Below are 15,687 nucleotides of genomic sequence, written 5' to 3' on the forward strand. Positions count from 1 at the left end.
CAAATACTTCACACATGCAGAGCCAACCAAATGAAGCAATTAACGTCTTGCACATCCACACTCGTACCCAAAACAATCCCAAGGTCTGGAGAACCTTTTCCAAGGCCTTGCCTGAATTCCAGCGATCTTGGGAAAGGTCTCAAGGAGTGGCCACACTGCTCAGTTTTTTTCTTCTGGTTTTCTTACCTTGTTACAGTTACTGCTGATGTCTCAGATTGACCGCAGTCTAGAGGAGACAGAATGGGTCTTACTTCGCATGAAAGCCGAACTTGCCAGTGATTCCGATAAAGGTTAGTTCCCTTCTCTCCTTATTTTACGGGAAAGTTTTCATTTTGTTTTTTGTTTTCGTTCTTGAAGCTGTGTTGATTTTCCTCTGTGGTGAGTTTCAGCTGTGACCAGAAAGGTTTTTCCTAATTTTCTTCCCATTTGTTTTCTAGAAGCGACAAAATTGCAACCATTACAGAAATTTCGGTACATAAAATGTGCATGCCATATACACGGACATACGCGCATGTAAAAATGTACGTGTATATAATACATGTACATCTATACAAGTAAATGTACAATAATGCATGTACATTACATGTATACATGTCAACCGAAGTTCGTGGATTTTTCATTTTTGTCCAATCTCACTCCTGATTTTGAACAGTACTGACTGTACCTTCAGACTATATAGATAAGTTTTGCAAAAAGAGAGTGCTGGTATTTTTTAATATTTATGGATAGACTGTACATGCTTGTGGTATCAGTCGTACTGGCCTCTCCACTTAACTCTGTTTTGACAATGTTATCAGAGGACAGTGCGTTCCTAACATTATCTCATTGATTTTGGATAGACACGGATGGCAACGGACTCACTCAGCATGAGGATTGTGAGAGGATAGTGTGTGCCAGACTATGCCGCTTAACCAACACGTTCCACGAGTTAATCCAATCGGCCATTCCCGTCGGCCCGTGTGTCGATGCCACGTTCAAAGCCGTCACCAGAATCTACACAACTCTGACAATTCTCTGTAAATATGTGAGTAAATTGCTTGCACATTTTCCACAATCCGAAGTAGTAGAGTAACAGAATAGTAAGATTTCTTCTATGTCGACTCATCCAAGATCATGTTTCCTAACTCAAATAGAGCTAGAGTGCTAACTCCTCATTCCCTTGTGTGGAATACTTTCTTTCGCATCCTAGGCGCAGAAAATTGGAACAAATGTACGCTATCATGGAAGATATTGAAATCAGATGGAGTGGAATTTCACCTTTTGAGCTGTAAATTCAATGAACGCAACAAAATGTTTGTATACTGATTGTTGGTGTTGGTTTAGGTGAATCAGTTTATTCATTCATCTGTTTCAAACACAAATGCAGATATGAAAATAGCCGCACAAAAGCTTTACACAATTAAAAAGATGAGTTTTGCATTTCTGTCACAGGTTTTTTCTGTAATTGCAATGAATGCAACAAAATGTTTGTACATGTATACTGATTGTTGGTGTTGGTTTAGATGAATCAGTTTTATTCATTCATCTGTCTCAAACACAAATGCAGACATGAAAATAGCCGCACAAAAGCTTTACACAATTAAAAAGATGAGTTTTGCATTTCTGTCACAGGTTTTTCTAACATGATTTGCTATTCCAATTGTTCATCTAACACAAAGACCTTTTAAAATAAAAAAGGTTTAAGTTGGGCGTACTGAATGTGACAAACTCTGGACTCTGTTAGGTGCTGAGGTAATTTCTCTTAATCCTAGCGGTGGTTCTGTGGCATCCTTCTCTCAGTCTTAGCAGATGGTCTTCCTTTTTTCTTCCTTGATTCTCTTCAGTATCTGGCTGTGTACACTCAACAAGCTGGCCACTTACCTGAGAGGTTTGAGAAGCTTATCAAGTCGGTTGCCACACTGCTCACACAGTATGCCTATGGGATGATCAACTACATTCAGGTACAGGTAGTAGCCAAAGAAACAAGGAGTTTACCTTAATGCAGTTCCAAATATTCTATCATCATCCTTCAAAGTTAAATCGAGGTTTTCAAATTGCAGTGGAATCCGTGCACTATTCGCGGAAGAGTTTCAAAGGGAGAGTTGGGGAGATCTCTGGGAGGGACATTAAACACACTGTTGACAGCTCCTGATGCTCACATGAAACCTTTTTTACAAAAGAGTATTTTTCAAAATGAACGTACTGGAGATGTCAAGATCACACAAAAGCTGGGAGTGAGACAGTGCAAGCGGCAAAGGCCATCATAATGTAACCTTGGCTTGCCTAGGGACGAGGGTGTTTGTTTTAGTCGATAACGTGGGGGGGGGGGTTGTTTTTGCGACCATAACCAGGAACATGTTTGATTGAACCACCACTGTCTTTCATGCAGAACTCCGCTGCGTGGCGCTATTGCATCTCTGCGCAGAACCGAGGTCGCTAAAACGCTTGACCAAAACACAAAAACAACCCCCGAAACATATTTTTAGCCGGAGGCATTTGATTACAAAATTGTCTGGTGTCCGAGCATGAGGCGTGTGACACACTTCAGAGGCGTGACACTTCGTAGGTCAGCTGCACTCTATTGTGGTTCAATTATCCTGAAGGTAACGTCTCCACTACGTGATAATTATAATATAAATGCAGTATTCCAGAGAATATGTATATAGTTGGATATTTCAGATATTTGATTTTTTTTTACAAAATAACACGGAATGTAACGAATCATTTCCTGCTCCTCAATTTGTCCAAATGAGCTGTGTACAGTTGTTCAGCTGATAAGAAGTTAGGGTTGGCCATTTGGTCATCATCCGTGTTGATTACCAATAGGGGTACAGTTACCAGTTTAAAATGATGAGTTTACAAGAAAAAAATCTCAACATCTCAGAAATCAAAATTTCAGTCCAATTTTTTCTTGGTCGTTAAGACTTCACAGAGCGAGCGACTTAACAATGCCACGGCTAAAGGAGGCAAAGCGAAGGACAAGAAGAAAGGGGAAGGAGACAGCAAAGCCAAGGGTGTCATGAGAGAGACCAAAGGCATCCCGGCACTGGTCTACGCTATTGAACAGTTTGAACAGTACCTCATCAAACTGTCCAAGAAATCTAAAGTAAGTCCATGTGGAGTGCCGTGGCCTCGTGGTCTGGAGCATTGAATGCGTGGTCTGCGGGTGATTTTGCAGGTTGTGGGTTCAGCCTGGGTTTGTGGTGCGTGTGCCCTTGGGCAAGGTACTTTGTCATTGATTGCTTGTCCCAACCCAGGTATAAATGGGTACCTGTGAGTGTAGAGATGGTTATTGTGGTTGGATTTAGCTGCTTTGTGTCGAAAGGGCTGTATTGAGCTGTATACTCCCCGGGGAGCTGAGATTGCCTTTGGAATTTTGCATTGGCCCAAGGTTGTTTTTGGAGGGGGGGGGGGGGGGGGGGAAGGAATGACGTCATAGCTTGTCTCTTTCTCCAACACTTCTGAATCTTAATATCTTGTATGTTTTCACCACTCATTCAAACTACAATGTAACACAGGCATAACAAACTGAGATAATGATAATAATAGTTTGGGAGCTGATCATTCTCACTCCCAGCTGAGAAGCTGAATTGCGAAGGACGCGGCTACAACGTGGTTGAGCCGTAGGCATGTAAAGGCGCCTTTGGCAGCCACTGTATGACCATGGAGCACAGCCAGAGATCGAAAATGTTGATTTTTGCGGAGGGAGGAAAACCGGAGAGCCCTTAGAAAAATCCTCGTGGCACAGGATACGCTCAACTCTACTCACATATGGTCCAAGCCCGGGCCTAATTGGTGAGAAGCCAGCGTTTTACACACTAGCCACCCATGAAGACCCTGGATTCTTCTTTCACAGGTTGATCTGATGCAGCATGTGAAGCTCAGTACATCCAGGGATTTCAGAATCAACCAACAAGCACTTCAAGACGTCTTGGACAGGGCCTCCGGCTCCAGCTCCGAAGAAGTGAGTCTTCAGAATATTTTGCTAATTTTTTTGTTTAATCTGTGTAAAGCAGATAATTCTCCACTGTATTTCATGATAACTGGCCACACCTAATAGGAATGTTATCATCTTTGGTTCAATCACAGGAAAGCTCTTCGGAAGATGAAACTCAACCGCCTCCTAAGAAATCCAAGATGGACTCCACACAGAAAGCTAGCACCTCATCACTCAGCACCAAAGGAGAAAGACCAAGTAAATCCCAAGAACATCACTAAATATGTAGCAGCAAGCTTCAATCAATATTTTAACTTATATAAGCCTACAAACATCTGAAAAATTCTTTAAGTTGTTTCAATTTTTATAAGAACAACTATCAATATTACATGCGTCAGGCTTGGTTGTGTTCTCAAGCTAGGATAAATACGTTATGAAGACTGTTTAAGAGTGCAGTAACATGTACATGTATTAGTTTTAAGAAAGTAATCTTAGGACCCATCTCAATTCATATCTGGGACCAGTTCAGGACAAGTTGCGGGTAGAGTCATTCACTTTGTCCGGTAGAAGCTCTGCATTCGTCCCGGACATGTTCCGGGAACATTTTCATTAGCAACTGCTTGACTCACGAATACTGACAACTTCATTGCGGGAAGACTGCGGGGAAATTGTTCACAATCTTGCAACTCTGTATCCGATACGATGTCTGCAACTTGTCTGGAAATTCCTCCAGCACATGGATTGAGACAGGCCCTCCACAACTTAAGACCAAACTTTCAAGCTCATCGCCATTTTCCTAATTTCCTCTGCTTTCAACAGCCTTTTAAAAAAAAATGGAAAACACAATAGTGGGGCACCATTTTTGTTGTTGCAAACTTCTGTACCTATTTATCCATACTTGCCCAAACCAACGCATGTATCATCTTTCAATTATGTCCGCCATATCTTAAGAAATTGAGAAAACTGAAATAACTTACATGATCTATTGTCAAGATGTCATAAAAACTTCTATGCTGCGTCTATGACTTCAAGTTCCGCATAAATTGCTGAGGTTACTTACATGTATACAATGCTACTTTATAATTCCGCTGAATTTTAAAAATTATTTTAAAACACCTTACTTATTTCAAAATGAACACATCCGAAGACTGCCAAAACAGCTAGATAGATCAGTGAATTTTTTTTCTTCAAATTTATAAATTGATCACAGATTAACAAAAAAACACAACTTATTTGCTTTTTTGATATATTTGATGATATTGATGATATTCATTGTACATGTACCACGCTCTTTTGTTCCCTCTACTACTGCTGGTGAGTTTAGGTGACTGCATATATTGGTCTTACATCATAGGATAGCAAAATTAATATGTGTTATTTCAAATACAGCAAAGTTACTAGGTCAATAGGCTATGCATTATTTGATGAAAGTTTGTTTAAAGTGTATGGTTGAATTTTTGAAGTTACATTGTCTCACATCTGTACTCTCAAGGAAGTTCATCTTTAGTGTACGTTCATTTGAACATTTCTCTAAAATGTTTGTCTATTTTTAATGTTTATAAATAGAAAGTGCACATCTAATATGTGTACATGTATAATTACTGAAACATTTAAGCTTTGTTCAATACAAGTTTCTTATTGAAACAAAAATTTGAGATATAGCATCTTCATTTACACTGTAATGACACTGTTTTTATAACACCCCCGCCCACAGATTCTGTCTTTTGATTGGCCCAGAACATGTCACTTGGTATTTGTTATTCCACAGCCCAATAGACTGTTCCACGGCACCCTCTCTCTGAAATGTACTATGCACATAGCATTCAACTTTAACACATGTTATATTCAACAGATATCGACTGCTTTAACATATGATGCAGTACAACTGGAGAGTGACATTGAAGGAAAATGGAACATGTCATGGATCACCTCAGAGAGCTAGTTTTGCTACATTTCTCAAAGCAGTTAATACATTTTGTTTATTATCTTATAACTATGAGAAACAATCTTATAGTCCAAATCGGTGGTAGTTATGATAAAGTTAATTGCTGGGCTTGATTTTGAAACCACAATCTCGAGACATGTTTACCATGTTCAGAAAGAGTGCTTCATTCTTTTGTATGGTGGCGGATCAGGTTGCATCCTGACCTCGGCCATCGAAGCTGCTGATATGTTGATTCCATGTGCCTCATGAAACCTGACAAAACAGCCAGAGCGGCAAAGGTTGACACGACATGCGCTGCAACCAAACTGGGTGTCACGTCGCCGCCCACTTCGGGTTCTCCTTCTATCTGCGCAACACTGCCTACAGTTGCGACCTCTACCAGGGAACTTGACTAGACAATGTTCATCGGTGTCAGCATCGGTGCTTTCATGGGCCGGTGAGCTTCGATCTGGTTGGACCACCTCTTGGAAGTCGGATGCTTCCGAGACAGCACTTGGCTGCAGCTCAGGGTACCGAACTTGAAATTCTGGCACCATAGAGTAGGACACCATGGCTTTCTGAGCGGCATTGTGTGAGCTACTTGCTTCTGCTGTTTCCTCGGATGTAGCTGGCACTGTGCTCACCTCAATGTACCGTTTGGGGCATGCCTTGCTTGGATAACCCATCAGCTTGGAAGCTACCTCCATGGCAAACTCTGTTAATGACAGACAGTTCCCTCTGCTTTCTGTCCACATAACATACGCATTGTTCATGCAGATGTCGATAAGAAGCCAAACTAGTCGCTTCCACCACGAGTTGGTCAATTTCTGTACCATAGTCCCTTCCGACAAAAGCAGGCACTGTGGCAAGATACCCACCAAAGTCATGTGGTTTGCAATTGTCAATGGGCAAGGTACCGTCTTGATGGAGTACTCTCGTGTTGTTGGATGGCAAAGTTTTAAGGTTACCGACTGCATCTGCCCATTATGCATTGTTGACAGGCATCGCTTGAGTCGCTTGCCTTTCCACATTGTCGCAGTGACCACCTTGTACTGAACAGACAAAGTGCTGCCTACTTCAATGTCTCCACTGGTGCAGATGTCACCAGGCCAGTTGGAACAGTCGGTGGTTACATGAGTGCCAAGTTCTGTGAAGTACATTGCCATTGTAGGAGATATGAACACACTATCTGCGTACAGACAGTGTCCAAGGCCTGACAGATTCTTGACGAGGCCGGTAAGTGCCTTCTCTTGAGTCATACCTTGACTGCTGTTTTCGGAGTTCACATCAGTGTCGCGATACCATTGGAGATCAGTGATGTATCCCGTGTATGCATCTTTAAGAACCAGCAGTCTCCAGCCCTTTGTCTTAATGTCTGTTTTGCTTTTGACATTTCTTGTGAGCTCCTTGATGACCATGTCTCGATGTGGCTGGTAGTGAGCCCTGCAGGATCTCTTGACGTGCTCGTGGAGAGTTTTGTTGACTTTGTACAAAGGGTCACGACTGCAGGCCTCGACTCGCCGTTCAGGGTTTGCTATCTTCTCGGGGTCTCGCCACGGGTTACTGAGATAAAAGTAATTCATGACTCGTTCAAAATGATGCATGGTCATACCAGACCTGGCGATGAGCGTGTTGCAGACATGTTTCTTCCTTGACCAATAATCTCTAGGGTCTGGCAAAGTATGGACGGCCATAGTAATGCAGACGCCAAGGAACTTCTTGATGTCCTGTTTAGATTCAACAGCATGCCATCTTGTATCAGTCCATTCCCACCAGTCACGTCCCAGGTCTCTCCTCTTCTCCTGATAGTACTCTGCGTAGTTATTCGTCTCAATTTGTGCTTCTTTATAAAGCTCCTCGGGGAAAAACTGGTGGAAGAAATCTACTGGTGCTTCCAGGGTCTTTGATGCTTCAGATGTTGGACCAGCTACTGCTGGAGAAAACGGCCTGAGTTCTGTTGTAGCCACCTGCCTGGTCCAAGGAAGTTTCTCTCCGACATCTTGTTTGTGATGCTGTAATGTGTTGGTGTCATTTTCATCAGAATCTGACTCGGCGTCATATTGAAATAGATCATCCCCTGAAATGTTAACATAAGTCAATTTAACACTAGCCCCAACTCCCTTGGGCATCTTTAAAAAGATAATATGAAATTTTGATGATTCTTTTTAGGGTTACATTATTATTGTAATTTTTTTCTTCAAATTGATCATCCTAATTATCCGCATATATGGGTAAAAAAAAAAAAAATTCTCAACTACATGTAGTACCCAGTCTGATAGGCCAAGAGGTAGGCATACATGATAACTTTCTGCAGCATGATTTAAGATTAACACTAACCGCCCTGAATCCTTGAAAAATCCTCTTTGTCAAAGTGGAAAAATTTGAAGGATTGAGGTTACATTGCAAAAGTGCGTTACTGATTTCGTAGGATGCACTGTGTCAAGGTCTTGGGCCGGACCCTGTGTTGTTTTTGCTCAGCCATGCATAAATATAGGCCTGTATTATGCTTGAAGTCCTTGGTACTGCCCCAGGATGTCACTGGCCAAGCCTCAACATATTGACAGTCACTGCCGCAGGATTTTGCAGGATTCAGGCAGTGGTCACCCCTCCGTGGACCATATTCAAGAAGTAATGGAGGAATTTGCAGGATTGAGGCTATATTTGCTATTTTTCCATGAGGCCGATTGGAGGATTTTGCAGGATTGAGGCTACATCCTAGCAAAAAAGCCTAGGGTTCGCTTGATTTAAAATTATTATGCAAATCAGACACTTCCAGATTCTCAAGAAAAAAACTTAACCCGACAGGCTAAACCTCTATGACCAAACTCATTTAATCACTCTGTTCCATACCTATGCACCTAGTTCTTCTGTCCGTCATCACCGCTGCGTCATCATCAATATCAGAATCTAAAAATGAATAAATAAATATGGATGTAAAATAAAAACAACTGATTTCATCCGCCTTGTGACTGAAAAAAAAACCACCTGTGGAACAAGCTCAATATTACGAAGTCTCCTTTTTCTTTTTCAAATCAGTGCCTCTTTATGCCTTTTCTAAAAACATTATTCGTTCAAGGATATCATATTCTTTGTAAATTCGTTCGGAAGAAATGAAAATTGAGGCTAGTTGGAGATATTTATTAAACAACTTAAATGCAACGCTCTTAAAATGATGCCGACTACCACTACCATCCTTATATATGTTTTATATATTTATATGTTTATGAAGTGTACAAAGAACGGTTTGCGACGATCGTACTGCAGAGTTTTTGCAGTTTTTGTATTCATTTCCTTGGCAGATTTTTACTGCAAAAAACTTAATTGTCATATTGAATATTTCGCGTCTTTCGCTCATTTGAGGTTTGGATATTGGGCGTGTGTATATATCTGTTCATTTACTCGGCGAACAAAAAGTCCCATCGCAAGGTTCACGTACACAGAAATCCCAAGTATCTTTAGTTTTCTTTATATAAAAAAACCATCGCGGCCGGGTCTAGACCCAGGAGCACTATAGAACTCCTTTTTTTCCAATTTTGACTTCGGTCGGTCCATGGAGGAATAAGAGAAGATGCCAAAATCACGGTAATGACTAAAACGCTCATTCGCTTCGATCTCCAAAGTCGAAATTCAGAAAAATGAGTTTTAGCGCCCCACAGTTACTGGGTCGGTTCATACTTGGCACGAATGCGAACACGTGCGATTTTGTGGCGACACGGAAGAAATTCATACATAACGCCCACGGCCCGATTCACAGTTCATAAAACCTAAATTCATGCAACACCGCAATTCGCTGCGAAAGAATCGTGACGTTTGTTTCGCATCATTGGCCTTAATATTAATAAATTGAATGCTTTCGGCTGTAGCTGAAACTAGCGCAGATCATTTACGCTCGATCTCCCTAATTGTCGGCCTGTAGTTTTACTGCGCCATAATATTCGAAATGACTCTGTCGATATTTTATAAATGGTAGCAGATACGAATTACTGTAATACTGTTAATAAGGCTTACATGTAACTAGCGTAAGTTCATCATTGCGTTGGTTGCGGAACATTTCACGTTGCGCAACAAATTCAGTGCGTTACAATACGTAAAATGTTGCGACGTAGGGCCTACCCAACAAATTATGACGTTAATTACGCAGTCATTTTTTAGGTCATAACATAGAGCTGTATAATAAAGATTATACAGCTCTATGGGTCATAAGATTAGGACTAATCTGTAAGTTAAGAATTAACACTTATTTTTAGAAACAAATACAAGACTTTGAAAATATATACATGAATGAATATCGAAGTTATTATTTGATACTGGAGCTCATGGGAATAAAGTAAAGTCCTTGATACACCATCATAACACTAGTCGGGGCAGCTAGCTAGTTGCCAGCCGCTGAGAATCCGTACGTAAGTCCAGTGCAACCCATGGAAATGTTTCCGTGCACCCATTTTCAAGGCATCAAGTTTTTGAGGCGGTTTGAACTTGGCGCGACGCACTCGTACTCGTACTCGCACATACCATAACACACAACCAGTTGATTTGTGTGTGCGGTACGTGTTAATTCCACCGCCGGCCCCCAAAAATATGGAAACCTAGTAGGTCCGGACTAATGATGCCGGTATTTTTCTCTTGCATGCTTGAAACATGCTTGAAATAAATCCTTTACGCCCTCGAAAACCGGTATGGCCTATACCTCCATGGTATCCGAGAATAATCTGCCGCGCCGGTGAATGGCGTTATTCTTTCGAAAAGCATGACTTACCATCCACGGTGCTTTTGGATTCAGACGATTCCGTAACGTTCTCTGCATACATGCTCCATGTTGCAGGCATTTTGTCATGATCATGGTTTCCGTCATGATATAAATTCCCTTGTTCATTATCCACTGATTGTGACGTTTCGTAATCAGATACGACTTCCTGCTTGACCGTTACACACTCGTCCATCATGGGAAAAGTGGAATCCATTTTGTCGGGTTGGCTTTGGCTTATCAGCCGGAAAACGGCAAACAAAGCGAGTTTTTACGTTGGTTGATGGGTCAAACAAGCCGCACTGTATTTCACGGTACTGCAACGCGTAATAATACGCTACGACGTACCGTAGGCTTCTACACGATACATGTACATGTACATGTACGTACACACAGCAAGAGCACCGCGTAACGTACACGTTCATTCGCATTGATGTTCATTCAACGTAACGCAACATGGTGCACGCAACGAGCGCTGTCGAAGTGAACCGTAGTTGACCTTTGATAAATAACTCATTGTCGTAAACGTAATTCTTACCGACATGCGGACTACGCATTCATGCGGCTCTCATAATCCAGCACTGTGTAATTATAAACAGACCGAACCATTTTGATTCGTGGGGGTAGGCCCACGCATACGTTTGGATTTGAAATTACTGGAGTTGTGTAGTCCCGGTAATAAATTTCCATGCAAAGCCACACCTTTTCAAACAAGACAAAAAAACTCCCCATTGTTTAATCTATATTATCGCCAAAAAATAATAATAACTAAAACACTTCAGGAAAAATGATTAGTTTATTATGACTTGAGCATATACACCATTTTCACTTTCTTTTCTACAAGCTGTAGGTTTTTCTACATCGCATGGTCGGGTTTATAATGTTGGAAAGAGAAATGTTGAGGGGAGAATACATTTAGCTAGCTTTCGAAATACAAAGCGAAAGTGTGAACTTAACATGGAGTAACTCCCTGTTTTAGTTTTAGATTGATTAAATCACACTGACTTCAAACTTGAATTCAATGAATCGTTACATGAATAAATGTTCATGCGATTTGTTCTCGCACATAATATTGACAACTTGAAGTAAATCTCAATTTGTAATAAAACATTTAGGAACTACTAATAATGGTTAAACATCAGAAAGCATTGATCTTGGAACAATATATACATTGTAAACATGTTCTAAAATTTGAAAACAGAAGAAACTTTACAGGAGCAAGAGTATCATTGCAACAAATAAAACAAATTTTCTTACATTTTTAAACACATACTGCTAAAAAAAAAATCAGGGGGAGGTGGCAGGGAATCGCCTCATATTGCACCACAGAGCATTTTGAGTCCAAAATTTACAATTAGAGAGAAGCTATGTTACAAATATCAATCCGGAAAAAATACGACACTAGTAACCTGATGACCAAATTGCCCCCCACCCACGGCCGGCCCGCCCTGTTCCGCCACCCCTGCCCTTAAGTAAATGACCAAATTTAGCATCTCAGCCCCAGCCCCGTCAAAACAAAATCAAAGTAAGAAGTTGAAGCCTTATTAGTTGAAGCCAAGTTGAAGCCTCGTTAGTGAGTTCCTTTTTCCCTGCCAGGCGCCTGGCCATGCTCTTGCATGCGGGGATCTCGAGGGGAAATCCCTTCACCGTCCGGGGCGAGAACAGCCCCAACAAAACCAAATCAATTAAAGTAGGAAAGCGAGTGCAAATTTTGTGAGCAGAACTTAATTCCTAATTTCCATTTTGAAGAGTGTATTTCCAATACGTGACATATCCAGTTGAAAAGGGTACACACTTTGCATGGTAATGAAACTGTAAAGAATATAATTAGTAGAACACCTGTTTCTATACTTTATATACCAGCCGTCGACATTGCTTTTGGGCAGCCACTTTAAAGGAGAGAGCAGTATTGCAAATGAGAACAATTCATAATGGCGTATATCGCGCTTTGAAATAAACTGTGCAAATATTTGTACATATTGAAAGTTGTATACAAGACGTAAATATCAATGTATTTCAAGTCTCTTAATTCTTTCTTGGTTTGTTCTTTATTTGAAATGTAAGGAACTTGGAGTCGTCACTGTCAAAGTTGAAGTTCGAGAAATAGAATTGTTTTAGTGCTGATAGGCATTACGGGTCAATCAATTCGATATGATTTCTTGAAGTTTGGTGCAAAGATTTTGCTGTACGACGTAGAACACAACAATTACGTGCCACATCACACTGAAGCAAGTGCCAGAAACTTCGCGTGCGAGACTTTCCTTGACCTCAAGATCCGGGATCACTTTAAAAAATAGTGTCTCCTGCAAGTATGGATACAGAATTAAAAAAAAAAAAAAAAAAAACACAGTGGGCACATACTTGCCTATAATTCTGTCATTATTGGCTGTCATTAATACTTGCATATTATGCATGGCTGTCATTATTGGTTTCGTGCCAAACTTAGCTGTATAAAGGCGCGACGCGCTGTCAGATCCTTTCCATCCGCTGTGAGTGCACGTCAAGTATTCACAAGATAAAGAACTTACTGCGACTGTTGCGAGAGCTAGAGACATACAACCACGTACAAGTCAGGTATAGTCATATTTCACGTGTAGGGTTCTACCAGCGAATCTGGTTTGCATATCATTATTACGCATTTTGAGTCAGTAACTTTGAGTCGGTTCGGGTCGGTTTTACCTTATTTTTTTTGTCGGGTCGGGTCGGGTCGGTTTGAGGGAGTTAAGATCGGTTCCGGTTTGGATTCGGTTTATATCTCTAATGTTTCGGGTCGGTTTGGCCTGGTCGACCCGACCCGATGCACATCATTAATGCATACATGGGCGGAGATCTCGGGCGGGATGGGTCCCCAACTAATGTTTTTTGGGGGCGGGGAACGCCATGTCCCCCCTCCCGCCCCCCCCCCCCCCTCCCCCCGATAATTTATCCCAGTGCGTATAGGTTAGGCCTAACCAAAATGAAAATAAAGTCTTGATGTATGATTTCTCAATAGTAAAAACCTCAGAGAAATTGCTTGTCGGCATCGCTTTTCACTTAAATGCATATATGCGGAAAATGAGCGTAATACGACGTGCATGTATAAAATAAATATAAGTGCACATTTATTTCATGTGTACCCCCTTGCTTTTCTAAATCCCACAGTTATGTAGCTGGTCAGGTGGACGTGGCCCCAGTCTCTCCCCCCCCCCCCCCCCCACCCGCCGCCCAACAAGAAATCGCTGCTCGCTGGTTGCATAGGCTACGTAGGTGAAGAAAAAAATATTTGCAGTGCCATACTAAAAATGTAAAGAAAAGTAATTTCATTTCATTTGTGTATTTGTTGGCAGTATGAAGACCCTGGTGTTACTGTTCGTAGCCCTGACCTCTCCGGCATTAGTGTGGTGCGCATGCAGCGATTACCTGAGTGACTTACGAGACAGACCGTCAGGTCTTAGCCCTTGCCCCTGCACCGCAACACAGGCCAGCGATGATTCCAACTTCGAGGCGTCCAATTGGTTCATAGGTACCTACCACCCCGGCGCTGATTCCTGCTACAGATCGGCAAGACCGTCATCTTCCGGCTCTGGCCAACAGTGCTGTTACAGCAGCACTGGGCGTATCATTACTAGTTCTCCTGGCGGAGGAACTGCCGATCGATACAGCCCCAATTATAGTTTTTGGCGGCACAGGCGGTATGATGTTCTTCCATGGAACGCATGCTGCAGTGGTCAGCTGGATTCGTCTGACTGCGCGACATACTTCCGATACCGCCCGATCGATAACTGCTCCCGGTAAGTGTGTAGTGAAATCCAATGCTTTCCCATGGGGCCCAGTAAAGAGAGGACAATGTGAAGAAATTACAGTTTTAGAGGTGGGAGGAAAACCCCAGAAGAATATCCTGAGGAAAACCCACGGAATCAGGTAGGGACCGAAAGCCCAATCCACACATTTGCCCAGGGACAGGAGTCGAACCCGGGTCACAGTGGTGGAAGGTGATCGAGGCAAGTACCGCTATGCCAACCTAACTCCCGTTTTGTTATGAACAACAGTCAACATGTTGGGGGGTGTTCTGTTAGTTCAAAATACGGGGAAATAAGTGAGGGCATTTTATTTTATAGTGCATCAATGCATAATAATTGACAGAAACAACATTCTAATATATTTTTTTGCTTTTTGTGTGAAGAAGTTACTTATTGTGTAATTACCTGTGACTCCTTTCCGCTACAGATACAGTGGCTAGAGTGACGACCAGACAAGACTTGTGGCTTGGTGGCTCTGTTTGCTCATCTTCACCAAAATGTGACCACTAGCTTTGACGATTTGGCCATCTAAAATCTAAAAGTATACAATTTAAACAGTTCTTGGACTGTTGTTTCACGAAATTTGGTAACATTAAAATTTGCTTTAATGATAATGTATTAATATTATTAATACATAAACCAATTACGTCACAATAACCTCTATGTTAAAAAATCGCCTTGTTGCCAATCATTTCTTGCATGTCATTATGTACTGTTACCGCAAACAAAATGTAATAAAGGATATATAATTTGTTTTTGATCTGAACATCAAAAGTGCACGTTTTATTAGCCCAAATCCTTAACTTCTTTCTTTGGGTGCACGATTAACACGTTGTCCTCAGCAAACTTATATATTGTTGTCCAATGTTACATTCTGAATGCATTTAGGATTCATTTACACAAATCGGTTTATTATTCCTTCAAGTCACAAATCACGTGAAACATCAGACGCATAGCAAAGCAATCAACTGAACTAGAATATACCGTTTATGAACATTTGCAGTAATGTGTTCATTTTAATGCTTTTTTAAGTACTTTTTTTGCTTCGTATGTACCCAGTTTATAATGCATTTAATGTTTAATTATAGTATTCTGCTCTGCATAGATTGTAATAGAAGGCTTAAAGTACATTTGCAGCCTGTTTTTGATTATGCATGTCTGTGATATGTGATATGTTGAACAGATGTGATATGTTAAACGTTAAACATTATACTTTGACTTATTGATGATATAATTACAACACATCAGCCAATTACTTCACAATAATCGCCATGTTGCCAATAATTTCGTGCATGTTCTATTTTACCGTTACAAGGATGAGTCA

The 15,687-nt window shown here is 41.2% G+C and overlaps 3 protein-coding genes across 5 annotated transcripts in view; 2 read left to right on the forward strand and 1 right to left on the reverse strand.

The window, feature by feature from the left end:
• The window catches only part of LOC119739735 (Fanconi anemia group I protein-like), a 24,926-nt gene extending 19,360 nt beyond the window's left edge, over positions 1-5,566 (forward strand). For all 3 annotated transcript variants that reach the window (XM_038214773.1, XM_038214772.1, XM_038214774.1), the window contains 6 exons: positions 197-290; positions 840-1,024; positions 1,824-1,940; positions 2,903-3,085; positions 3,836-3,943; positions 4,069-5,566. In XM_038214773.1, coding sequence (XP_038070701.1) covers positions 197-290; positions 840-1,024; positions 1,824-1,940; positions 2,903-3,085; positions 3,836-3,943; positions 4,069-4,197 — 816 coding nt within the window. In that variant the 3' untranslated portion in view covers positions 4,198-5,566. The remainder of the gene's footprint in view (positions 1-196; positions 291-839; positions 1,025-1,823; positions 1,941-2,902; positions 3,086-3,835; positions 3,944-4,068) is intronic.
• Positions 5,103-10,927, reverse strand: LOC119739736 (piggyBac transposable element-derived protein 5-like). The gene is made up of 3 exons (XM_038214775.1): positions 10,597-10,927; positions 8,691-8,747; positions 5,103-7,917 (listed from the first exon to the last, which is right to left on the reverse strand). The coding sequence occupies exons 1-3, from the start codon at positions 10,799-10,801 to the stop codon at positions 6,011-6,013; spliced, it is 2,169 nt and encodes a 722-aa protein (XP_038070703.1). The 5' UTR covers positions 10,802-10,927; the 3' UTR covers positions 5,103-6,010.
• A 2,049-nt stretch (positions 10,928-12,976) lies between these two features.
• Positions 12,977-15,026, forward strand: LOC119739579 (sushi domain-containing protein 2-like). The gene is made up of 3 exons (XM_038214559.1): positions 12,977-13,158; positions 13,911-14,354; positions 14,791-15,026. The coding sequence occupies exons 2-3, from the start codon at positions 13,912-13,914 to the stop codon at positions 14,801-14,803; spliced, it is 456 nt and encodes a 151-aa protein (XP_038070487.1). The 5' UTR covers positions 12,977-13,158; position 13,911; the 3' UTR covers positions 14,804-15,026.
• Positions 15,027-15,687: the final 661 nt, after the last annotated feature.

The sequence above is a fragment of the Patiria miniata genome, unplaced genomic scaffold (assembly GCF_015706575.1).
Source record: "Patiria miniata isolate m_02_andy unplaced genomic scaffold, ASM1570657v1 HiC_scaffold_4, whole genome shotgun sequence".
In the NCBI taxonomy this organism is placed as follows: domain Eukaryota; kingdom Metazoa; phylum Echinodermata; class Asteroidea; order Valvatida; family Asterinidae; genus Patiria; species Patiria miniata.